Source organism: Hesperophylax consimilis, chromosome 21 (genome assembly GCF_061612785.1).
Source record: "Hesperophylax consimilis isolate HC1 chromosome 21, BYU_Hcon_1.0, whole genome shotgun sequence".
NCBI classification, from domain to species: domain Eukaryota; kingdom Metazoa; phylum Arthropoda; class Insecta; order Trichoptera; family Limnephilidae; genus Hesperophylax; species Hesperophylax consimilis.
The window spans coordinates 21350292-21375758 of record NC_142856.1 but is presented as its reverse complement, the minus strand read 5'-3'; the positions used below and the strand labels follow the sequence as shown (position 1 = coordinate 21375758).

General features: G+C 35.3%; 2 protein-coding genes across 3 annotated transcripts; one reads left to right on the top strand and one right to left on the bottom strand.

Annotated features, from left to right (window-relative positions):
- Positions 1 to 317: 317 nt before the first annotated feature.
- LOC149413727 (tektin-2-like) lies at positions 318 to 6485 on the bottom strand. The gene is made up of 6 exons (XM_089644451.1): positions 6277 to 6485; positions 5806 to 5938; positions 4883 to 5097; positions 4188 to 4410; positions 2117 to 2340; positions 318 to 507 (listed from the first exon to the last, which is right to left on the bottom strand). Exons 1-6 carry the CDS (start codon positions 6483 to 6485, stop codon positions 318 to 320), a joined length of 1194 nt encoding a protein of 397 aa, XP_089500577.1.
- Positions 6486 to 7101: 616 nt separating this feature from the next.
- On the top strand, positions 7102 to 21113 carry LOC149413726 (tetratricopeptide repeat protein 5-like). 2 transcript variants are annotated; one of them, XM_089644548.1, is made up of 8 exons: positions 7102 to 7338; positions 7654 to 7786; positions 9346 to 9566; positions 12181 to 12477; positions 14140 to 14325; positions 17307 to 17482; positions 18027 to 18168; positions 20750 to 21113. In XM_089644548.1, the coding sequence occupies exons 1-8, from the start codon at positions 7261 to 7263 to the stop codon at positions 20867 to 20869; spliced, it is 1353 nt and encodes a 450-aa protein (XP_089500674.1). In that variant the 5' UTR covers positions 7102 to 7260; the 3' UTR covers positions 20870 to 21113. The 2 variants fall into 2 exon arrangements, with proteins under 2 accessions (XP_089500674.1, XP_089500673.1); XM_089644547.1 differs by having other exon boundaries at positions 17304 to 17482.
- The last annotated feature ends 4354 nt before the right edge of the window (positions 21114 to 25467 follow it).

Below are 25467 nucleotides of genomic sequence, written 5' to 3'. Positions count from 1 at the left end.
CAAACTTCTTTGAATTTGGTGACCATCAACGGGGCATTCAAATCACCCATAATAAAAATTCACAGAATATAATCACTTTGAAACAAAAATACACTTTAAAAAAAATCTATGTAACATTTACTTCTGACGTATTCGTCAGTAGTCGACGATAAAATAATAATAAAAAAAATATTCTTAAAAAAAAAATCAACAAAAAAAAACTGTTTCAAGCGCTTGCGGAAAGCGCATAAAATTCAAGTTTTCTCAAAATAATATAAAAAAACACTAAAAAAATTAACCGTTTCTACAGCTTTGGAAACTAAAAAGTTCCAGTGTTCTCAAGAGGCCGGAATTCTTCCCTGGAAGTTGACCAGCTCGATGCTCCGGTCCACTTGGCTCTGCTCAACGCTGGCCTTTGCAGCATCCCGTATCTTCAATGCTCTCTCGTCTATACCCATAGTCTCCGTCTTGTCCTCTAAGTCGGTGGTTATCTTCATGCATTGGGTCTCCAGCGAATTGTAGGCGGCCCTGTCAACACAAAATGCCCGATGAAAGCAACAGCTTTTCTATTTACTCTATTTTACAATATTTTGTTTATGAAAAAGCTAATAAGGACATTGGAAGAAGAAGAACTAATACAGGAAACTGTATAAACGAAACACTAAAAAGCTGCCCAAAGAAAATAAGTTGTTCGCAATGGAGTATTGATACCAAGTTTAATGACAGTGAGGCGTATGGAAATGACAGAGCTTGGATGAGACGATGATCACAGTACATTGTTACATACCTCCTGCATATTAGATGGAAAAGCTGATGAACGTTGAAAGAGAGGTGATGAAAATAAGAAAGGGGCGTTGAAAAGAGGAAACTCTTTTAATGCAGCAATAAATGTTGAGGAAAGAATCAAGGCTAGTAATCCACAATTGACTCCTTATATCAACCGTGAAGTATGGTAGAGAGGTTTGAAAGTGGCAGTGGAAAAACGGAACGATGAGGCGCGTTATCTATTTGAGGAGCGTCAAAACGCTAAGAGAAAAACACAAAGAGAAATATCTCCACCAAACGGTTTTATATTTATTATGTAGGTGTCTACGATATTGACCTGATTTATGTGTAATAGAAAATATGTAAAAACAGGTCTTATTTTATAGGATTTAAACCAATATTTTTTTCGCTGGAAGTGGGTACAAAGATAAAGCTAAGAAAATATTGTATTTTTGTATAAAAATTATTTTATTTGTGGAACTAAAATGTATTAGTATGTGAAAGCTTTTTTCATACATGTGGATATTTCTCTTATGTCAAAATTCGCAATTTTCGACTTATTTTTAAATGATGATAACTTTTCGGAAATGAATTGCGTTCTCTTTATTCGTCATTCATGACTGACAGTTAATAGAAAGTGCATTTAAAGATTTTAATAAAATATTGATCCCATCTGATTATTCACTTAAAACAATCTCACGAAAAAAAAAGTTTTTGTAGCTATTTCTCTTTGTGAAAACGTTACTGATTTACTATCTCTTACAATACTTTGTTCACGAGAGATGGAAGAAATGATAATGGCATTAAAATAAGGGTGTTGCAGGAAACTCTGTTAACGCAAAAAATAAGTTTTCCAAAGAAGCTAGGCTAGCAGTTCACAATGCAGTTCTAATACCAACCGAAGTTAAAGGCAGTGAGGAATGAAACTGGCATTGTAGGGGACCCACTCTTTCCCAACTAAAGAAACTGATTAAAACTGGCAGAGGAAAGATGAGAAAAATGGGACGTGTGTTATAATAAACCACCTTCTGAATTACATAAAGTAAGTTGTATTATTATCAGATCCGGCCATATGCGGGCGCAATTGAAACAGTCTGCTTCGGGCGCTGGATTGCCGAAGCGCCAAGGGGCGGATAATTCTTGAGATTATTTTTCATAAAAACGGCGCAACACAAAAATACGAATCATCTGAATACTAGTAATCTTCTGCCTATGCGTCTACTGGTTTTGACAAGGAGCACCAACGTTTTACTCGCACCAAGCGCCGTTTGTATCAGGGCTGGCACTGGCCATAATCCAAACTCTACGCAATAAATCCCCAAATTGTCACTTAGATATATATATACATTTACGACTAAAACATTCCACCTACTTGGCTGAATCGTACTTGGCATTCAACGTCTTAATCGTCGCCAGCCCGGATTTGACTTCCCTCTTAATGCCCTCGTCAGCAGCGTCCAGCGCCAGCTCGGAGGCGGGTCGGTAGCACCTGTTCTCTAGGCGGGTCTGCGCTAGCTTCAGTCCGTTGGTCTTGGAGAGGATGGAGGCTTGCAGAGAGGCCATCTCTGCCACTAGTTTACCCATGTTGTCTAACATCTGGAGGAAAATATCATCATTTTACACGAGTAAGCGAACGATGTGAAGAGATGTAGCCCGTCCAAATCGAGAGTCTAGAATGCTTTTGTTTTACGATAAGAGAGTCTGAGGCGTTTTCCGCGACTAGGGCTGTGTAATGTAAGTTTATTTATTTATTGGAAAATTTGTATAGCGCCGCTTTTGTGAGATAGACCTAAGGGGCGCTTTACAGTTGATGCAGGTATTACAAAAATAAAGTGAAGTTAAATTAAGTAAAATGAAGTATAGGAACAGGTGACATGAAGATAGAAGATGGAGACTCTGCAGCAAGAATTTATAGGTGGTGAAGAAACTGGACCAGCTGCTGCAACGAAACAGTCCACCGCGTTCACCAATAGTGCCAGGACGAGGTTCGTCATCCGTCATTCGAATTCCGTTGAAAACATCAGATCTGGCGTACAGTTCTTTGGGAGTATCTCCCCCCCCCCTCCCCCCATTTACATTTCTTTGAGGGTACTCTCGGAAAACTGGCTAAGGGACGCGGGTGCTTGGGATCGTTGTGGCCAGGCCGCTTGCCATGCTCATTCTTGCCGGGACTGCCCCGTGATGGTGGGGTAAACTGCCCTCGACACGCGGCTTGTATATTTTTATGTTTCAATCATACTTCCACTTATAAATACTGTGCTCCTTATTTATTATTTAATTTTAGATGCCAAATCACCAGGCGAACACATTTCAGATGTGTTCTTATTTTGTGTTACTATTAATGTAAGTATGCATACATTATTTCGTACTAACAATCATGCATGCAGGGACATTGGAGGGTCTAGAATCGTTTTAAAATAAATTTAGCTTCTTTTTACAAAAAAAATAGAGTCCTGACGTGTGCGGCTAAGGAGGTTAAACAATCAGTTTCCTCACACAGCCCTCGGGAAAGGGTGGGTCCCCTCCAATGGCGTACAGTACCTACATCTGGTGTCCCAAGTTCATCGCGAGCGAATTTCGAATATTTTGTAGCAAAATTTTCGATTATTCACTTTTAACACACTGCACTCAAATCACATTACTATAAACTTCTGATTACTGGTCGTTAAGTTTATTTAAATGTTGATTGATTGATTTTTAAAATAATTTTAAAGGGATGTTGCCTCATTTCCCTTGAAAATACTAAAAAAAACCACGAAGTGGTTGGGGACGCGTTAGAGAACGCATCCGGCTGCCATACAGTTGTGAGCATTAATCTATTATTATATTTAGATGAAACATGAAAAGCAAAAAAATAGGTTCCAATTTTTTTGGTCCAATTAATCCGATTCGGCCTTCAACGCTACTATTGTCGCTAGTCGAACACTTTTCGGCGAGATATTAGTGTGCAATGTTGCCTCTAATTATATAGCTCTGTTTTTTGAGGTTTTTTGGTGTAGCCAGAGTAGCTACATCGTGAAAAATGTCTGTGTGAGATCACGCTATACTCCCGTGGCTTGGCCTATTTCAACATATCGTTCCCCCGCCAATGGAAATGTATGGCGAGCGATATAGGCCAAGCCAAGAGAGTATGTATACTGTATAGGTAGCGCAAGTGTGTCAGCCCCATATTTTTTTGGTTTTATGTAACCTAGCACCATCGTGGTCGATATTTACGGCATGTTCCAGAGTGGAAGATACTCTCAGTATTGCCCTGACCACCATTCAGAATTGAGAGGTTGCTTAAAATGGCTTTAGCCGTGTTTGGTGAACAGATATTACGAGCTAGGTCCCTTCCCCGTTACCAACAGCCTCACAACAGATGCTGTAGTCTCACTTGCTCCAGACGGTTGGGAGCAGTTGAGATTCTCGTGTGGTTTTCACATATTAAAAAAAAAACGTACTTTCCCCTTCTGCCACGTCAGTTCCGAATGGGCCCTCTTGGTCTCGTAGATCCTCCTCCTCAGGGCGTACTCAGTGGCATCCACCTGTGCCTTCATCATGTTCTTGGCCTTTCCCCTCGCCATGAATAGCTGTTCCCTGGAGCCTAGGGCGTTCCGCAACTCCTTCTCGCCCTCCGACAGAAAGTGGTTCTGCTTGTCGAGCCACTGCTGATATGATATGGAACTGATTGGAAATAATTCGTTTTAATGATTTAATCTTTGAATAATGGTCCATTGCATTTAGATGTTACTGTGATATTGAGATAGCGAAGTGATGGTCAAGACTGTTAGAAGTTTATGGGGCAGAGTACCTACACCAATCCAAGACTACTATCAATACTACCATTGTTACCTGGATGGAGTCACCCTTGATGGTCCGCTAGAGATAAGAGACCATCAAATATCTACCACACTACCTCAGCATAGTTCCTTTGTTTAATTATTATTATTAATTTGTTGTTATAACCAACACAGGTAAGCTATTTGAAGAAAAACGGATTCATCTAAGGTATATTCCGCTTTGATGGAAATAAGGTTCAGAGACCTGAATACATCACCAAACATCCAATGATAACCCCGGTGGGGTTACTGTTAACGAAATAATGGGTATTTTGGACTGTAAGCTTTAAGACGTTAAAGAGAAACAGTATATTAACCCTTTTATTATTTTCATGGGGTCTGGCTTGAATGATATGTCGGCACTATCCTTACTCATGGCCATTTGGTTATAATCGATGGCGATGGTTTCAGTTTTGTTATTGATCTCCAGGATCAGATCAAATTTCAACTTCTCCAGCTCATTGATCTTCTCCCAAGACATTTGACAGTATTCGGAGAGCATGGCTTTATTAGAGTCTTCGATGACCAGCTCCTGAAATAAAAGTCATTCGGTGATTGCGGACTACGAAGAAAAATATCCGTAATTATAAATTAAATATTAAATCACTATCTACACCAATTCTAGAGGCGAAACATGCAGCCTGGGTTGACTGGATGTTATTGGTTGACTCCATGTTGACTCCCATAGATAGTGGTCGTAAGTCTTTCTTCCTTAGATTTTTACAAAAAGACTGACATGCATGGGTCGGAGCGCAGACCTGCCGACTCAAAGGACACGAAAGCGAAAAAGAAACTACACTCTCGTCGGTAGGTACTCGGCATCTTCGGTAGTCTCGGCAAGAATATAGATCAGAAAGAAATTAATTATTATAAATTTGTTAGCGAGTTAGTTCCATTCAGACTGCATTCAGACTGCTTCCAGATTATCTCCCAGAAAAACAATCACTAGGGGTTCCAAAGTCAAGCTCAAGCTGGTAAATCAAGAAACCTTAATACAACATTCAGAGTGTGCATTGACAGAATATAGACGCGAAAAAAAATGATAGGGTCGTCGAGCAACAATAATATTTAGGTGTGGTCAAAAGTAAAGTTTTCTGAAATGCAGTTGACATTGTAAAATTTTTAAATTTAGTAAGTAATGCTTTATTCTAAATGCCTTTTTTAGTTCATCATTGGCCAAATCGCTGGTAAGCTCTGTGGCTTTCCTGGCATCTCTGCTGCCCAGACAGTCAGAAGTTACTTGAATGAATATGTTTAAGGATTCCAGCTCTATATCAGTGGCAGCTTTCTCCGCCTTCAGGGCACGTAGTTCCTGTTCTACCTGCCCCAGAAGCTCTTGGTAATTGGTTCGCCATTTAAGAAGCTCTTGGACCCTGAAAAATATATGAATCAGACATAAATATAATAATAAAACTAGATAAACTAAATACTCTTTAAAATAAAAGCTACAAATAAGATGCTAGAAGACCGACTTCCGCGAAAAATACAGGTATAAAAAAAATACGATATGTATGCAGGCAAGTCCAGTGGGATCAAACAGGCATAGCTGGGGAAAGAAATTGTTCCGGAGACGAGATACTGGGCCTGCAATTGACGTATTATCTCAGAGCAGTGAGGTCTAGAGAGTTCGTCAAACCAGCCTACCCGAATAGGACAATAGGACAAGGGGAAGAAGTCCAGAAGAGATAACCAAAGACCTAATTTGCTTTACCTGTCAGCTAAACGATTATCATTATGATAGGTTTCCCATTCAGTTTTAACTCTCGATTCAATTTGAAGTTGTCGCGCCGAGTGCCGAAGATGATAGGCATGCTGAATCTTCTGATTGGAACTTTGTTGTAGTTCCTGAAGCCCAGAAGTCCAGTCCGAAAAGCTTATGTGGGGCATGGGCTTCTCCATAGATACAGCCGAAGTCGTCATTTTGAATTGTTATTGAATACCGCCAAGAATAAAATGTTTTGAAGTAAATAATTCGGAAAAAAATCACCGAAACATAAATAGTAATTTAAAAAAAAACAGATGAACTTCTTGTCATTAGCGAAGAAGTATCTGCGTCAAATCAATATATTTTTAAACGTGTACCTTCCTAGGTTCTTACTTGTGAAAGAGCAACAATTGAAAAACAAAAAAAAACTCAGTGTTATTATAATCAAAATGCGGTAATTACTTGATACCAAGCTTTAAAAAATATTAAATGCTTCGTAAAATGTCAATATCAGGGAGGGATAGGTAGGAACTTAAAAAAATAGGATATATTATATTATACCACAAATACATTATACCTTAGATACAAAATATAGATTTGATTGAGTAGATTTATAATTCCCTGACGGAAAAGGAATATTTGATTCCAAAAATTCTATTATTCTAAATATAATATTATCAGCGATCGACGTCCACAATGTGAAAGAGAGAATATTAAAAAAAACTCCGATGACGATTGCGATAAATAAATATCGATTGTTCGAATGTCGATTTACAGAAACCACACAACTCGGCGTGTTTATTTTTTCTTGTGACAGATGGTGTTCAAATTTTGTGCTTCTCTCGTTTTGTGTCTGTGTTTTTGAACGAAATGAACTTGTGCAATGTGATGTTATGAATTAATTAGTTATTGCACACATATTAAACAAATAATTAAACTCTCACAATTCTTAAAACCATTCAGTGTCTTAGAAAAGAGGCGTCAGCCACGATGTCTGTCGATAATTCTTATGTTATAGAAGAAACGCAAACTAAGGAGGAATTGGACAAGATAATCAATGATTTGACGGTAAATAGTGTTATTTATCTATTATAATTGATCTCTACATAATTATGTCAATACTTATTGAGTTACTGATCAATTAAATGGAGTAATGCAACCAATTGTAAGAGACTCCCACACTTTGTAAAATGGATTCCATTTATGGGTTTGTCGCGTGCTAGTACATAATAATAAGTGATGAATCGCTGAGAGAGCCATGCTACTTTAATTTGCTCTCTATTTAATCGATAACTTAAAAAAACCTAAAATAACGAATCCCTGTGTCCATGGTGGAATTAGTAATTTGTATTTGGGATAAACTGAGATGATTTTGGTTTGCAGGAAGAGGTTGACAGATTGTACATCTTTCGTGACCACTATTTCGAGAATTATCCTTTGGAGAAAGCAGTTGACAAGGACTCGGATGTGCGAGAAAAGCTAGAAATTGCAATAGGTTCATTCGCAAAATGTGAAGGTATGAGAAACATTCATTCTGAATAACCTATGTATCAAAATGATGAATAATTTGGGATTATTTCAGTTAGGATCAATGCCTAATATCTTCATCATAACTTTCAACAACAAATTCAATATAATCAGATCTTACATTTACCATTCCATTGGCACTTGGCTGGAACCATCATACTTCACTTCATTGATATCTGCGTGAGGGACAATCTTATTCAGAGACAACTTACCACCAGGTCGAACAAGACTGATACTTCCTACATACTAGTTGAACCCTCTCAAATGTTGCAAAGTTTTGGTGTAAATACACAGAAAATAGAGATTTTATTTTAAAAATGCTTAAAAGTAGCTTGAAAAAACAATAAAAAAATTGTTATGTCAAAACATGGCGTGATGAAACGACGTCAAACTATCAATTTTTTTTTACAAAATAGCTACTAAGATGCATTATTTTCCATTTTCGCCAACTACAATACTTCTCATTATTATCTAACTGATACGAAGTGGTTTTTCTATTAAAAGTGTATATTAACCGTGTTCCTATTTTCACCTCTAACCACCGCACTCTAGAGGTGGGTCCTATGAGTACTTTTCGTTACTGGGTACAATGAGTACAGGTACAAAGAAATACCTGGTAAAAATACCGGTGACAAAATACTCAAAAGTATTTAATACCGACCTGAGGATTGATTCAGAATAAGTCATTTCTAAACTGTACTCACATAAATTCTACCCACATATTCCCCACAATTTTTTTTACTTAAACTTGATTCCCCAATAATTTTTTAATATCCATGGGGGGGGGATGGTGTTAGAGAATTTTTGTGAAACGTAATTCCCCACAAAAAGTTTCAGATGTGTACTTCCCCACAAAATATTTCAAAGTTGGCTACGGAATTCCCTGTCGAAAAATTCCCCACATTTTTCCGATCAAAAATAAAAAATACACATCAAAAATACCTATTCAAAATACACATCAAAAATACCTATTCAAAATACCCATCAACAATACCCATCAAAAATACCTATTAAAAATACTCATCAAAAATACCCATCATTTTTTACTGGGTACGATAAATACGCCTCACCTCTATTGCACTCGTGGCTTGTTTGTGGAAAGGATTTTTTAAAAGAATAATGGGTTTGAAGGGAGGGAGTATTTTTGTCAGAATTGGGTAGATATTATTTAATAACTTAAATACCTAGTAACAGGATAATTTATTTTTAATAAATAATAAAAATAATTTAAAAAAACACTTTATTAAACCATGATATTTAATATTTGTAATGTCAATCGGTTTCGCATGGATCAAGCTTCATCAGGATGTCGTTGGTTCAAGCTAAACCGATATAAATATACTTAATAAATTTCATAATACTACAAAGTGTTTGTTTGATTTAATATAATAACTAACCACAAAGTAGTTGCTTCTTACAATTTTTTTTTTAATGCCGATAAAGGCAATCCCTACAATAATTAATGCGATCAATATTTGAGGTGGTTAAATCACTAAACAGCATTTTATAAGTTAACCATTTATTATCACTATTATTATTTCCTTTTAGAGACCACCATTAGTGACCTTATAAAGGCCAAGTTCCTATACCTGAAGGGCAAGGCTCTGAATGTGTTGCCCAAGTTTGACCAGAGGGCGGAGCAGGCCCTGAGCAAGGCCGTGAAGCTGAACCCCGACTTGGTGGAGGCCTGGAACGAGCTGGGGGAATGCTACTGGAAGGATAGTAACCTGCCAGAGGCCAAGAATTGCTTCAGCGGAGCTCTGCCTCATGTAATACATAATATTTTTATAGCGCTGTTTATGTTAAAAATCACCACAATTTTGAAGTGAATGGAATTACGAAAACATTGATCACAATATCTCTTATCCAGTGGAGCGTTTTTTTGGCATATGGCAAGTTTGAAAAAATGTTTTTAGCGATCGCTTGTCAGAATGTGCCATATTTATAGAACCTAAAAATATGGGATAAAATGCAAAATCTAGGTTTAAACATTGGCTTTAAACCTCAGTACGCAGTTCACATGTTTCCATATTATAATTTTGAGGAATGATATTAATTAAATAATATGATAAATGTATATATATACATAACCAATAGTTTTACCTGCTCGTAACTCGTCAAGCATTTACTATGTACCTCATCTTTATCTTATGTTAGTTCCGTATATTTTTTTTATACATAAGTATGTATTTTTTGGCATTCCAATATTGTGTTACTTAAACATGATCTCATTTTGCTTTGTTATTTACACATATTCTTAACTTCTATTTACTATCCTTTGCTTTTTTATACGCTTATAGGGGCTCTTTAATACTAACGCAATTCTAATTTCTTATGTTAAAGATTATCCCTTATACCAGAGGTTCCCAAAGTGGTCTATATGGACCCCCAGGGGTCAACATCGGCCTGCTGGGAGTCTATGTCAGCGAGAAAAAAATTTGGGGGTCCACGAGATTCAAATGAGGGTACATACGAGCGGACCCACATTTACCTCAACTCAATATTTAGGAGTTCCGTAAATGACACAATACACCTAACACAAAGAACACAGTTTATGTAATACTAATAATAGACTGAGAAATTACTTATTTGATATTTGTATGTTTATATATCGTAAAGTTGTTTATTGAGGTATATAAATAGAGTCTACGTTCCTTTTCTCGTCAGAATTAATATATTGAATCAAAACATTGCACATTAAAGCCGCGAATTATCCTAGTAGGTAATAATGATGTTCAACATTTAGATGTACTATGAGACTATGGCATCCCCAATTAGGGTATGTTGTGAGGCTGAAGGTAGTGGGAAGGAGATGGGAAAGAGGATGGTGGGGAAGTACCTGGCTATTCACATTTGGTCACCAATCACAGCTAAAGCCATTTCAAGCAACGTTTCCATTCTGAATGGTGGTCTTACAACAGGGCGATACTGGGAGTATCTCCCCTTCCCTATTTTTATAAATATTTTCAGTAAAAACCGATTTCCTTACAAAATCAATTGTGTAAGGTGCTTACTGTTAAGAAATGGATGGTGATATAAACATGTAGAGCAAATGAATGAAGAAAGGAGTGTTAGGAGAATGTATGATGCGAAAGTGAATTGTAGAATAAATCGTGGATGCCCGAGGAAAACATAAATAATTGTTATTATTTTTACCAACCTGGAGAAAGCACTCAGTCCATTGTGCTATCTCCCATGTTTGACTTTATTCCATTGACAGTAGCCAAGTCTCTTTAATAAAGTTCACCAGGGTTAGCATTGGGCAGTGGCGGTTCTTCCCTTAGGTCAATTGGTGTTTGACCCCCCAAAATTATAAGACAACAATAATAATATTCAATTATGTGCATCAAAACAACTGGTCTTATTCTTAATTTATTTAAAATGTACTGCGAAACAGCAAAGCTGCAAGCGGCGGCGGCTAGTGACTAGGAGTGACATCTGTTGTCTCTAATAGAAGCTAGAAGCTTTCATTCACAAGTCCATACGATTCGCTGGGTCAATTTAAAGAATGTCCACTTTCGCATCTTCTGTCCCTATGCGCGCCATAGAATAAACGAGATGGCACTATAATTTTTGTCGAAGTAAAAATTAGGTACCGAAGAAAGCTTAGGGACGCTTAGGTCATGACCGTGAGGGAGACAACACGATGAATATTATATGTTTTACAGAGATGGTGACATAAACACATGTCGGTTTTTCATTTTACACGCTTGTATTGTGTAGAACAATGGTTGTTTTTCAATTGGATAGTTCGGGAAAGGTTTAGAATAATTATTTATGTTGTTATGAAAACAAAAACAAAAAACGTAAAAGATCACTGTTAAATAGAATCAAACTCTTATTTTATTTACTTTAATGTTGTGCAAAACTAAATTAAAACCTAATATCTTAAAAATAATTTGCCGTAAGTACATACATGGATTGTGTATTAATTTCCAATTTACTATATTAACAATTTTTTTTTCTTTTAAAAAGAAAGACAAACATTCCCGGGTTACGAGTAACCTGACAATATTTGAAAATCTCCTACTACCACCACAGTAAGCTGAAAATGTTGCTTGTGTTGTGATGGAGGACTTAGCCAGCCGAGGAGTTGAACACACTACGCCTGGGTGGGACCCAAACGCGATGTCAACTCGGCCACCGACCGGTCAAAATATAGATAATAATATATGGACTTTTTTCACAATATAAAATAAAGATTAGTCACACATTTTTTTTCAAATGACCTACCACTACTGGATCCTTAGAGCCGCCTCTGGCATTGGGTGTCCATTTATGTCTCCTGGTTCCAAAACCTGTCTTCTCAGGTATCTGACACTTCTTCCCACCAAGATGGTGCATTAGCAATATCAAATGATCATAATTTTTGGGTTTTTCCAGAAAAGAAACAAAATCTCCCTCAGAAACTTGTCTATCGTTCTAAGACAAGAGGTTTCCTTGACCCCTCAGGAGCGGCAAAAGAACATTGAGAAGAGTGTGGAACTGGCCAAGGAGGCGCTGCAGCTGGACCCCAAGGACGGGGTATCCTGGTGCATCCTGGGAAACGCATATCTTTCATCATTCTTCGTCATAGCGCAAGACCCAGCCATTCTGAAGCTCTGCATGAGTTCCTACAAGCAGGCTCTCAGCGATCCTGTGGCAAGGGGGCAGTCAGATCTGCATTATAATAGGGCTGTTGTAAGTATTCAAACTAACTAACTAACTAACTAACTAACCAACTAACTAACTAAACGTCACGTGATCTCCCATGTTTTACCTTATTCATTAGTCCAGTGGCAGTGTTTCGTCACGACGTTTGACCATTCTTGTGGTTACGTCACACCAGTAGCTTCATTCGGCTCCACCAACCACAGGCAGGATTTCAAACATTTACAATTGAATCTGCGCTCGATTTTGTACAAGAAGAACGCCGCCAGTGCTAAGCGCTAAGTAATAGATCAACTTCCATCTTCTCAACATGTGAGAAGATAAAACGCTATGAAACTCAGCAATAGTTGCAAGTGATGTTCGTTAACGTGAACAGTGTTTTTTAAATGAGTCATCGATTGACTTCTTTCTTTTCAACGATATCCACTGCAGTGAAAGACTCCGTAAAACGCTGTGAAACTCAGTAATCGTTGCGAGTGATGTTTGCCGTTTTGGGCAATGGTTAATGTTAGCGTGAATAGTGTTTTTAAATGAGTCATCGATCGACTTCGTACTTTTCAATACGTGAAAAGAGATACCTACGTAAATACTGAGAATCGCAGTTAAATACTATGTATTGGAAAGTTATGAGATCAGTACCTACTGATATTAAACCGCCTAAAGATACCGCTGTTAATCATAATTATTTGCAACAAAGGAAAGCTGTGTGTGTGCATTGATTCATGTTTAAAATGACTTGTGATTCATTTTTTATCAAACATTACCACCAAGTGCAGGCCTCACATGACATCAAGTGCATGAGTGCCACCAAAAATTAATAGAATGCATTGTCATCGACAAAGAGTGTATCTGCCGAGTTTCAGTTCGATCGGAAGTTGGGAAGTGGGTTAGAGTGGAATTCTCTCATCTATAAATCCTATGTTGGTCCTTTCCTAATTTTTGTACATATATTTTTCCCTAGATATTAAGGAATTTTATCACATCACTTCACCAGACATTAGCAACAAGATACAATTCGGCGATTTATTAAAACATCTGTGCCTAAATAATATAATATACTATCATTTTATTATAGTATTTAGCTTAGCTTTAGGTTATAAAAAAATAGTTTTAAACATGAAAATCACAATTTACAAATGAAACTGTTTGTTTTATTTTTAAATAACCAGTCGAACAATGACTACCCGTACTTGGTCTCATAGAACGATCTTGAACAATTAATGCCTAAATTTAGGTAGACGATTTTTTCCAATTCATTTCAATTTGAAATGTAGGTGAATTCATTGGATTTTTTTATTGATACATTTGAATAATTTTTTTATAAAATATGATTTGGTAATGTTAGCCTCACTGGGTGCACCAGTGCTGAGCCCCTCATTTTACAATTAAAATTATGTAGGTAAATAAAAATGTATTGTATTAATTGCATATTAATTAAATCGTAGCAAGTATATGTTTTCATATTAATATTCGGAGTCCAAAACCAAATGCCTAGAAATCTTCATCACTCAAGGCTCAGGGCCAGGGTGGATAATTTCTTCAGTAATTAACTCATTTTAATAACAACTTCTTGCTTCTTTTCTCAGTATTTTCGATTTCAGTAGCCCTTTACCGGTATGTAAGCATCACCTTGCACTAAGTAAGCGGATTTATTTATTGTTTTAGCTATAATTGAAAGCTTTTCATTTCCAGGCATTGATGTATGAAGAGGAATTTTCCGCTGCCCTTGAATCGTTTACCAAAGCTATCGCGATAGACCCTACCTGGGAAGACCCCACTACAGAGAAACAGAAGCTGGTGACCTACTTGGATGACCTCACTGACCTGATCAGAACAAGGGGCAAAATTAAGGGGAAAAAACTTCAACAGATGATGCAGGTAAATTTTAATCCAGCTGACCTGCAACAACCTGTTTACAAGTCTGTAAGAATGTCTAGAAATTTATTAAAATGCTACCAAATTTTTTCATTACTTTTGCAACATCGAGCAACATTCAAAGTCTATTTAAATGTGAGGTTATGCTCGACTCCCGAATATGACATTGACGTGAAAAACTTCATAACGTGAGTTTTTACTGCCCGATTGACATTTAAAATAGACTGTATATAAAGGAAAAGACAAGCTCAATTGATTGTGTTATTATCACAAGGAGAGAGGAAAGGAAGCCTTTACCTGGTGATGATGTTGGTTTCTTTGAGCCCCCTGGTTTCTTGAAGATTCCATCGGTCACTTATAGTGTGTAGGTGTTATGTATACAAATGTATTAAATATTCTTAGAATATGATGTAGAATTATTTCCTTTTAGGAAATACCAATAATTTCTTAACAATGTTTGATGGACTTGGCAAGGAAATAATGTACTTATCTTAATATTATTCTAGCTTTTAGTTTCAACACTTGCAAATACATAAGTTAATTTAGCTGTGAAAAACCGCATCGCAAATTCCTGTCAAATATCATAATTTTTAATTTTCAAAAATCATACTACTGTATTTATTTACAGCCTCATATAACTTATTTTATTTTAAATAATGCTTATTGAGCTGAAAAATATAATAAAACTCAAGAAAATTTTTGTATTTCTCATTATAATTTAAAAAAAAACATAATATGTAATATTAATAATTATATGCAAATACGAATGTACAATGTAAATACTTACTTTATATTTGAAACTTTGCTTTATTTACAATATTAGATGTTATATTTGGATTTGATGTTAATCTTAGTATGTACGAGGGTGGGTCAATAAGTCCTTAGAAAAGCCGACAGGTGGCGCGACTAGTACTGTAAGCGGTTTGTTTTCATGCAGCGGCACTACCGATTCAGTATGCTGCGAAGTTTCAAGCAGATTGGTCGGGTTGTTGTGTGTTTCTCGTACATTTAAAAAAAATTTTTTGCTTGTTTACAAAAATGGAGAAAATTGAGTTTAGAGCTGTTATTAAACATTTTAATATAAAAGGGTTAACAGCAAAGGAAATAAAAAATGAGTTGAATTTAGTTCACGGCACATCTGCTCCTTCACTTGCAACTATTTATAACTGGTTAAATGAATTTAAACGTGGTCGTACATCAACAAAGGATGAACCACGCTCAGGACGTCCTGTAGAGGTGACTACACCAGAAATGATCAATAAAATCCACGATATGGTGTTAAGTGACCGAAGATTAAAGTTAAGTGAGATAATTGAGGTTGCAGGGATCTCAAAAGGAAGCGTCATTTCTATTTTACATGACAAATTGGGCATGAAAAAAATTTCTGCAAGATGGGTGCCGCGTTTGCTCACAGTCGACAATAAACGCAATAGGGTGGTGGCCTCTAAAGCCCTGTTGTCGCTCATGCAACGCAATCCGGATGAATTTTTTCGTCGCTTTGTGACTGTAGATGAAACATGGATACACCACTATACTCCCGAGACGAAAGAACAGTCAAAGCAGTGGATTGCGAAAGGCGAACCATGTCCAAAGAAGGCGAAAACCGTAAAATCAGCTGGTAAGGTTATGGCTACTGTATTTTGGGATGCACGTGGAATTATTTTCGTTGACTATTTGAAAAAAGGAAAAACAATAACAGGGGATTATTATGCATCTTTATTGGACCAGCTAAAAAACAAAATTGAAGAAAAACGGCCTCATTTAAACAGGAAAAAAATCCTCTTTCATCAGGACAATGCCCGTGTTCACACATGTTTACGATCAATGGCTAAAATTGAAGAATTGAAGTTCGAATTGGTCGACCACCCACCGTATTCGCCAGATTTAGCCCCCAGTGACTTTTTCCTTTTCCCAAACTTAAAAAAATGGCTAAGTGGACAACGTTTTTTTTCAAATGAAGAAGTCATCGATCGGACAAATGCTTATTTTGAGGACCTTCCGAAAACTTATTTTTCTGACGGTTTAAAAAAAATTGAGAAACGTCTAACCAAGTGTATTGAGCTCCAAGGAGATTATGTTGAGAAATAAAAAAAAAATACAAAAATACAAACTGTTTTAATGCTTTTTTCTAAGGACTTATTGACCCACCCTCGTATGTATTAGCATTTGATTTTTTTTTGTTTATAGTTATGCTATTATCCTTGTATTATGTTACACTTACATACATAAATTGTCAATATCCTCTGCCCGATAGGGCGTTAATGAATAATAAATAAAATAAAATAAACCAGAGAGAAAAAAAACATTTTTCTGAATATAAGTAGCTATTCTGGGAAAATTACATGGGATAGTTGTATACAATTTTTTATAAATACACCGTATTCCACTCTCATACTGCAAAACTTTAGGGGTTGATTGATTATTCATGAAAAACAGCGAAATATGTACACATTTTTCATGCCCAAATAAAAAAAGTTACAAACAATTTATAATTTTTATGTGGTTTACAAAACCTTTGTATAAACACAGCTTTATAATTATTATTTCATCCCACTGGTCAGCTGTTCTATTTAAAGATTTGAAATGTTAGGGTGGCTATTTTATTATTCTAACACATGCATTACTCGCAAAGGTAAAGCTACGGTTACACTGGATAATTTTTTTAATCATTTTTTTTTTTGTAATTCTAATATTGGATGATTTGTATAGCGCTGTTTTTGTGTAAATCACCTCAAGGGTGCTAATTAGAATTGCTTTGTTTAAAAACATTAAGATTTTTAGATTGTCAAAGTTTTGCAGTATGAGTAGGAACATAGTAAAATTTACAAAAAAATATTTTGCAAAAAACAGGTAAGTTATTACGAAAATAGTGTCAGCCATCGTATGTCGGGCGATTGGCATTTTACCCCTGGCCCATGGAAGAGCACCAGGTACCGGGAGGATGGTATTCCAAGGGTTAAACAATGAATTATTTTTGACAGCAGCAATTATTGAGGTCCAAGCATCTGGGCCCCTACGCAGATGGGCACTACACCAGTGGAGTCCACAGCATCAAGTTGCAGCTAACACCTCTCAGCCAACTGAAGGCGGAGATGAACCCAGAGATTGTGGTTCTGGGCAAAGTGGTTTGCTCCATCAGGAACGAGCGCACGGTACCTTTGTAAGTCATTATATTTTACAATAATTTTTATTGACTGTTTTAACTCGACCATTTGGCATTTCATCCATCTGTAAATTTGTACTTCAAGTTCCGGTTCAAGATGTGGCATGTTGGATACTACCAGAGTTCGCATGATCGTGTTTCCTACTGCGAGCTGTTGGATAATCAATATTGTGGTATTTATCGGCCAGAAGAAAGTTTGAAATAAGAATTAGTCATTGAGATGGAGACATTTCTTTAGACAAATTCTATAATTGCTTATTTGAAATAATAAAGATGTTATGTAAAATATTTTTGATTTGTAATTAAGTAGGTAGATATGTAAGTACTTACCTACTTACAAGTCTTATGATTTGATAGGAAATTTTGGTTTTGATTTATTAAATAAAAAAAAATAGAAATATTATTTTTTGGATGCGAGGTCTACACCCTGTTCACAGAACTACTAGTTATAATATGTAAATCTTATTTATAAATGTAGTTTACTTATATATAGAAGAGATTTAAATTTTAATGAATTAATTGGTATTTCTTTGTATTTCAGCACCTTCTGTATAGTGGACGCTGAAGGAACCTGCATAGGAGTGACTGTCTACAACTTAGCTGATGGAAAAGGAGTTATTATTGGAGACCATATCGCCATCCCTGAACCCTTTGTCACACATCATAGCTTCACTCATAACAAGGTAATACACTCTTAAAACTTTTACAACCATTTTCACCAATCTAAACTGAGCTGATGTTAAGTTTATCATAAATTTACTCTTAATAAAAGCCGTAGCTAAGGAGAACTCGATTCAATTTTACAATATTTAATTGAATAAGTATTTTTTTTAACCTTCCGGCGGGCGCGTTGAGAAATTTCCCTTGAGCGGGCGCTTGTCGTAAATTTTACGTCATCAAGTTTTCTCCATGTAAGTGGTGTTTTCTTTATACAAACGTTAAGGAATTTCTTTAAGGATATGAAAAATCATAATAGGCAGTACTTAAAAAAAAAATATTTGACTTTCTTAAAAAAAACGAAGCAACACTCTAAACATGTTAATATTTCAAAACAAAATATTGTTTCCACCTATTTAGTCAGAATCAATATTCTCATCCTTACAATTTTTACAAACCACCTCAACTGAAGAATGGTTCTTGCATGTAAAGGACTGGCAACGGCAACACTTCATTGATGCGGAGGATCTTTTCTTATCCAGTGCACATAACCGACAAACACCGCATTTTGGAAAGCTTCTGCTTTCTTCTTCTGTTATCGGTTCAACTGCCCTACCGTAATTCACTTTGAGAAAAGCATTTATATCTTGCGGTAAATGTTTGACATTTGATTTGACTCTAGCATAGCTCGAAGCTCGATGCTTACAACTAAGTCGCAAGAGTGGGGGAAGCGATAAGGCGCGTTTGTCGTAAATTTTACGACAGCGCGCCCGCTGGAAGGTTAAAGAAAAAGTCATTCATTCCCAGGCTATGAATAACCTGACAGTATATCGATTCCTTCTAATTCCATTATGATTGGAAAAAGTTGCTTGTGGATGATTGGACCCATCGCGGCTGGGTGGGAACCCAACGTATTTGTCCTCTCGGCTACTCAATAGTTACTGTTTGCACAATTCCAATATTGTTATTCTTCAAAGCATCTATCATCGAAATGCCGGTAGAATAAGCACAGCATTCTGGTCTGAAGTATCACACATATGATCTGTAAAGTTTGATCGTAGCTCGGCGACATTCGGCACGCAAACATGCCATTGCTCCCTTTGTTTTTACTATCTCCGAGGGCACAATACAATTTATATAATGTCAGCAGTAATTGTGTACATGATAATAATAATAATAATTGGATAATTTGTGTAGTGCTGTTTTTGTGAAAAATCACCTCAGGGGTGCTGTATGATTTAATATGAGTTCTTGGGTTCTATCTAATTTTATTATTTACAAACAGATACAGAAAAAAACTTACTTTCCTGGCAGGATACTTCAGATAAACACACTTTTATTAAAAAGTTTACAACTTTGCAAGCAGAGGACACTAAAGTGAAAACCAGTGGGCATACTAGAGTGCTAAAGTGCTTGTAGCTGAAAACCACAGAAATAGGAATTAATAGACGAGAAGATAATGGCGAGGGGTAAAATCAACTGTTGAAGAACGAAGGGAGTAAGGCTGACTGTGATTCGTCAATAAATCAATCTGACAGTAAATAGGCATCTCGCATTATAATATCACCATTTACTTCTTAAAAGTAAAATCTGCTTTAGAATGAATAGACATTTTTACATGGGAGCGCAAATTACTCGCCACGTTATGAACAAATTTGCGAAGTCCAAATTCGGCAAAAAAATTGGGTTGCATTTTCAGAGTCGAATATTTCGTTTAAGTATTTAGTTAAGACACTTTTATAAATGTTCATAATTTACTTCCCAGCAACCATCCAGCTTTGTGTTTCGCGTCCAGACGTTTCTCGATGTGATAGTATATGTTTCTAAAACTGATCTATATTATACGATGTGAATATGCTTAAAATAAAGTAAAATAATGCTTATATATGGAATGTAATACGACAATTGGGTTTATTCTCTTTTTCAAATCTATTTTTACAAGTTTTCATAGTACAAGTCAACATTTTGCCGTGTTATTTCGTAAAATGAACCGATGATGCCTCGACCATAGTTCGCACAAGAATGATGACGTCACGTTTTCAAATTTCACTTGAGGCCATATGCGAGCCCAGCCGGCTCAATGGAACCGGTATGGGGAGTGGGGATAATACGCTTTTAATCACTTAGGGCAGGTCTACTAATATTCATATGTCTATGCTGAAAACCTTTTTTTCTTTTTTTTTCGAAAATTTGGTTTTGTCGTTAGATTTTCAGGAAATCGAACTGCCAAACTGAAATTTCCTTAAAATCTTCATACAAAATTCCGCATTTTAGAAAAAAAAAAAATTGTTTTCGACTAAACAACACCATTAATATTGAATTTTTTAATCTTGGCACTGTATCACACTCAAAGGTCACGAGTCGCCACTGGTAAAAATACTGGACATTGATTTTACATTTGCTCTTTTACTTTCCATTACCATTTATTAGAAAATTGGTGGAGTTGATATTTATTTTAATTTTTTTTTGTATTTTAAAAGATTGAAGAATTTAGGACTGGATAAATTATATTTTTTGTTGATGATTGTTTTAATTCTACTATTTTTGTTTAAAATAATCATTGATTGATAATGTTTTGTAAATCTATTTTTTTTTTACTGTTTCCAGGAATATAAATTTAGCTCTATTCGAGTGGACAACCCAATGGTGATGGTTGTCAATGGAAAAAAAGTCAGCAAGGATCAAATGGCGGGAACCAAGTTAACAAGTTATTACAGGGTCTCTTAGCACGTATTTCTATTCATGTGATATTACTAAATTAATCGTAAGTAGGTAGTACATAACAAATGAAAAGTCGGTATCCTTCTTCTCAACGCTTTGAAATTAAAAAAAGACTTATATTTTTATATTAATTAAGTTCGGAATGCTAAGAAGGTGCTGCGGTTATAATAAAAGGTATTGATCGCCTAAAATATTAAATTTTAATTTTTTATTAACTACTTTGCAATGTTTATGTTCAACATTCCCTGAATGCCAGTGGTATACAACCCTCGGCGCAAAATGCTGAATAAAATGTCAACAGTTTACAGTCATTGGTGAAAATTGACAAGACTGAAAAAAAAAATCTTTTTGAGAGGCGTATAGGGCTGTTGTTATTTTATTAAACCCCTAGAGCCTCTATTTTGCAATGTATTTCTCATTAGCATACTTTAAAAATTTGGATTGCACAGGAAATATTTTCGAATTATGTTGAATTCCTCATAAAATCACTGTTTTTGAATGACTCAAATGAAAGACTCTTCTTTCAGATTTTAATATTACATAATATAATCTATATAATTAACCAATTTAACAAAATCAAAGATAAAGTTTTTAAAGTCGCTTACAAAAGGTTTTTATTGTGTAAACTGTAATTACCACTTTACACAAAACCAAAAACATATTTATTTAGACAAAGGTATTAAAAGTTGTTGTCACTTCATTTTATATAAAAATATTTTTAAAAAACAACTTGACAAATATTTTCAGTATGTATATCAAATTTTTCAGTAGTTTATTGTAAACTTTTTTATTGCAAATACAAAGCATGGTGTTCTCTCTTTCCAACACTGTTTAAATCATGTATCTCACCGTAATACAAAATGAGATAGCATGACTTTTATCAGTCCGTATCAGTCTTGGAGAAATATCTCCCAAAAAGACTGAGTGTTTGACACTGGGGGAAATATCTCCTGAAATCGTTCTAGGGGTTAATATGAATATTAATTTAGTTTTATGCGGATAGATTTGCTACGGTTTGGTTCTTCTTGCGGTTTGTTTTTATATCGCTGTTTACACATTGCGAGGGTTATTGTTGGCTTTCCCTGCAGCATATACCCTTCTATGAACAATGAGCTTGTCTTCAATTTTTTTGTTTGATTAAAGTGTATTATATTTAAAGAGTTAATAACGATGGTAAAATTATGATCATAGTGGACATTGGTAAAATGTACGCCCAAGCAGCACGATTCATAATCGAATGGCATTTCTGCAGAACTGCCGTGCATGTGCCATGATGTCGTGCGCTTTTTGAATGGCCGCAAATATCAACGTTTTGACGGCTTATATCTTCGATATTCTTTGGTATTTTCCAAAAATTCTAAAAGTTTTGTTCTCAGCATGCTCTAATTAATATTATGATACATTTGTAAATAAATAAAAAAAAATCTGTAGGAGACAACCTCAATAGATTAGTTCTACTGTTAAAAAGGTTATGCACCACTGCTCAAATAAATTCAGTGCACACAAAAATTTTGCGTAGTGCTGAAATTTTGGTTTTTGTAGATACAAATTGATTTACTGTTGTATATTACATAGTTTAAAACAGGGGTATATGTAATATCATTATGTTATCATGTAACACGGTTTACTGCATCGTTAAATAGAAGTTTTAGTTCATATCATCTGTGTGCGTCTATGAGAATTTCTTTTACAATCTTTGAGCAATCCTATTAGGATTTATTTATTAAATTACTGTTACTGAACATAGTAATTCTGTCTTCATCTAATTAAATATTGTAAGCGAAGTTATGAGTTGACTTCACAAAAAACATGGATAAATATTTCATAAAACTGTTGAAATGTAAATTTGCCTGTTAGGTGTCACAATAAATTATGTCCATATTTTAATTATTAGGTACTGATACATTCGCTGAACTCAAAAGAGAGACATAATGAGTAAGATTAAGAAAGTGACGCTTAGATGGTACGGACATGTAGAATGATTGATCGGAGAAAGGAGTGCCTTGAGGATATAATACGATGAAGTGAAAATGATTTCGGGGAATTGACGTGGCATGTTCAAGTAAATTTGAGCTTCAGCAAGCCTTTGAAGATAGTGCATAGCTTGGAGGGAACATTTATATCAGTTCAATAATTCGCATTATAAAACTTCCACAAAATAATTACATTATTTTGTATATACATAATGCAAATAATGAGGGATTGAGTGTGGTGATATCTGGAACTACAATTTATTTGTTTTTTTTTGTATTAGGCAATTCACCCTAAAGATTTATTTGGTTGCTATTATGCATACATTTTTTAATTTATGTTGACTTTTCAAGTCCGGAATTCCACCGCGGTTGATCTTTCGAGTTAAATTTGCTAAATCTTTTTATATTTATTAAATTCCAGTAAATTATTTTTTTGACACCTTTCAACTCCTAGGCCCCAGACAGGCCAATGAAATTGATTATATGTTAAAAAAACAATTGAAATATTTTAATAAGTATTAAGTTTCAAATTCACCCCAAGTAAGGGACAATTTACCTTACAGTATGCATGAGACATGCCCACAATATACTTTAATCAGTTTATCTTACATTATGCATGAGACATGCCCACAGTATACTTTCATCAGTTTATCTTACATTATGCATGAAACATGCCCACAGTATACTTTCATCAGTTTATCTTACATTATGCATGAAACATGCCCACAGTATACTTTCATCAGTTTATCTTACATTATGCACGAGACATGCCCACAATATACTTTCATCAGTTTATCTTACATTATGCATGAGACATGCCCACAATATACTTCCATCAGTTTATCTTACATTATGCATGAGACATGCCCACAATATACTTTCATCAGTTTATCCCTTCAGTGTTATGAACGAACTTGACTGTATCTCAGAGTAAGGTATGCGACACATTACGCTATACGCATCATTTCAGCATATCGCTCGCCATACACCACCAGTGGTAATTTATGGTGAGCGATATGCTGAAATAGGCCAAACCACGAAAATATAGCGTGGTTTGTCAGACTTAATTAACAAAATATGACAAAACTCGAATAATATTTCTTTTTATTGTTACATATTGTAATTCTTTTTATAATCCAGTGAAACCCTTATATGTATAAGGATTTTAGGTGAAAACTTCTGACAGGGGAATGAATCTTGTATGGGTTTTACTACTAGGTCCTATATATTTTTTTATGTGGTATGTAGTACCTAAATGCTTTTATAAAGGTTAAAAGTTCGGATAAAACTCTTATGTGGAAAACATTATACCTACATATTATGTATGTTTGATAAATTAGGCCATTTTTAAATATTCCAATCTTCAATGGACCGAAAATAAAATCTTCTTAAGTGGGTTTCACTGTAAACCTGTATCACCTTATCGCAGTTGTATCACCTTATGACATGTTTTAACCAAAATCAATTGTATGCTTTTGTTTTACATATTAAAAAAAAAAAAACATTCCATGTAATAATATGTAAGAATTTGCTTTGCTTTTATTAACATCAGAAATGTTAAAAGATGATAAAAAAATACATTTTACCAGAAAATTAAAAAATAAATATTTAATTGATATGCTGTCCATTGTTTTGTTCTCTTTTGTGTGTTTAAAAAATAAATATGAGTATTTTAATAAACCAAGTAATATAATAATGCAGAATCAGAAATAAAATACACCATTGATTTCGAGAAACTCTTTATTAAAAATTGCAAACATGACCGGTCGGTGGCCGAGTTGATATCACGCTTGGGTCCCACCCAGGCGTAGTGTGTTCAATTCCTCGGCTGGCTAAGTCCTCCATCACAACACAAGCAACATTTTCAGCTTACTGTGGTGGTAGTAGGAGATTTTCAAATATTGTCAGGTTATTCGTAACCCGGGAATGTTTGTCTTTCTTTATTAAAAAAAAAAAATAAAAAATTCCCGTGTCCGAATAATCTAACAATATATGAATCTCCCACTTACATCACTATGTGAGGGGTTGAAAAGCAAAACCACCAATTTAAAATGTTCAGCATTAAAAAAAATCTATTTGAATATTTCAAGTAAAGTGATGCACTATGTTATTGTTAGCGGCTCGATTCAAAATGCTACACGACGTAGTGCAGAGCTACCTTTTTGGTGATTGTTTTTTAAATTGCAAGCTTATGCATTTTTTGAAATTTAACATTTTCAAATCAATCATTTTTAGTTATTATTTTTTTGGTAAACTAATGTTTTTAAGACAAGATTTTTTTTTATGCATAGCACAAAGGGTAACAATTATTTTACAAGCAATAATTATTCGCCTGAAACACTCATCCACATTGAAAAATCTCCTGATAAAAGATACATGACGCCAACGGGACTCAAACCCGTGTCCCTTCGATTTCCGGTCGACAGCTCTGACCACTGAGCTATGGCGGCTTATCTCTTATCCGCGAAATAATTCAATATATACTAGTGTTTCATTCAACAATTACTGCTTGTTACATTTTTCACCTGAAAACAACCAACTTTATTTTATATGAGAAAGGCATTGTAAGTGCTAACTCTCTCACTAGATGGCGTCGAGACAAATTGTCTACATTTTTAGGTGAAATACTTG

Excerpts from the sequence above, each read along its gene's own strand:
- LOC149413727 (XM_089644451.1), bottom strand. The coding sequence starts at position 6,485 with ATGACGACTTCGGCTGTATCTATGGAGAAGCCCATGCCCCACATAAGC. Across the intron at positions 4,411-4,882 it reads CCCATGAAAATAATAAAAGG|TTCCATATCATATCAGCAGT; the intron begins GTTAATATACTG and ends ATTTCCAATCAG. Across the intron at positions 2,341-4,187 it reads TGACGTGGCAGAAGGGGAAA|ATGTTAGACAACATGGGTAA; the intron begins GTACGTTTTTTT and ends ATTTTCCTCCAG.
- LOC149413726 (XM_089644547.1), top strand. The coding sequence starts at position 7,261 with ATGTCTGTCGATAATTCTTATGTTATAGAAGAAACGCAAACTAAGGAG. Across the intron at positions 17,483-18,026 it reads AACGAGCGCACGGTACCTTT|CACCTTCTGTATAGTGGACG; the intron begins GTAAGTCATTAT and ends TTTGTATTTCAG. Across the intron at positions 18,169-20,749 it reads ATAGCTTCACTCATAACAAG|GAATATAAATTTAGCTCTAT; the intron begins GTAATACACTCT and ends TACTGTTTCCAG.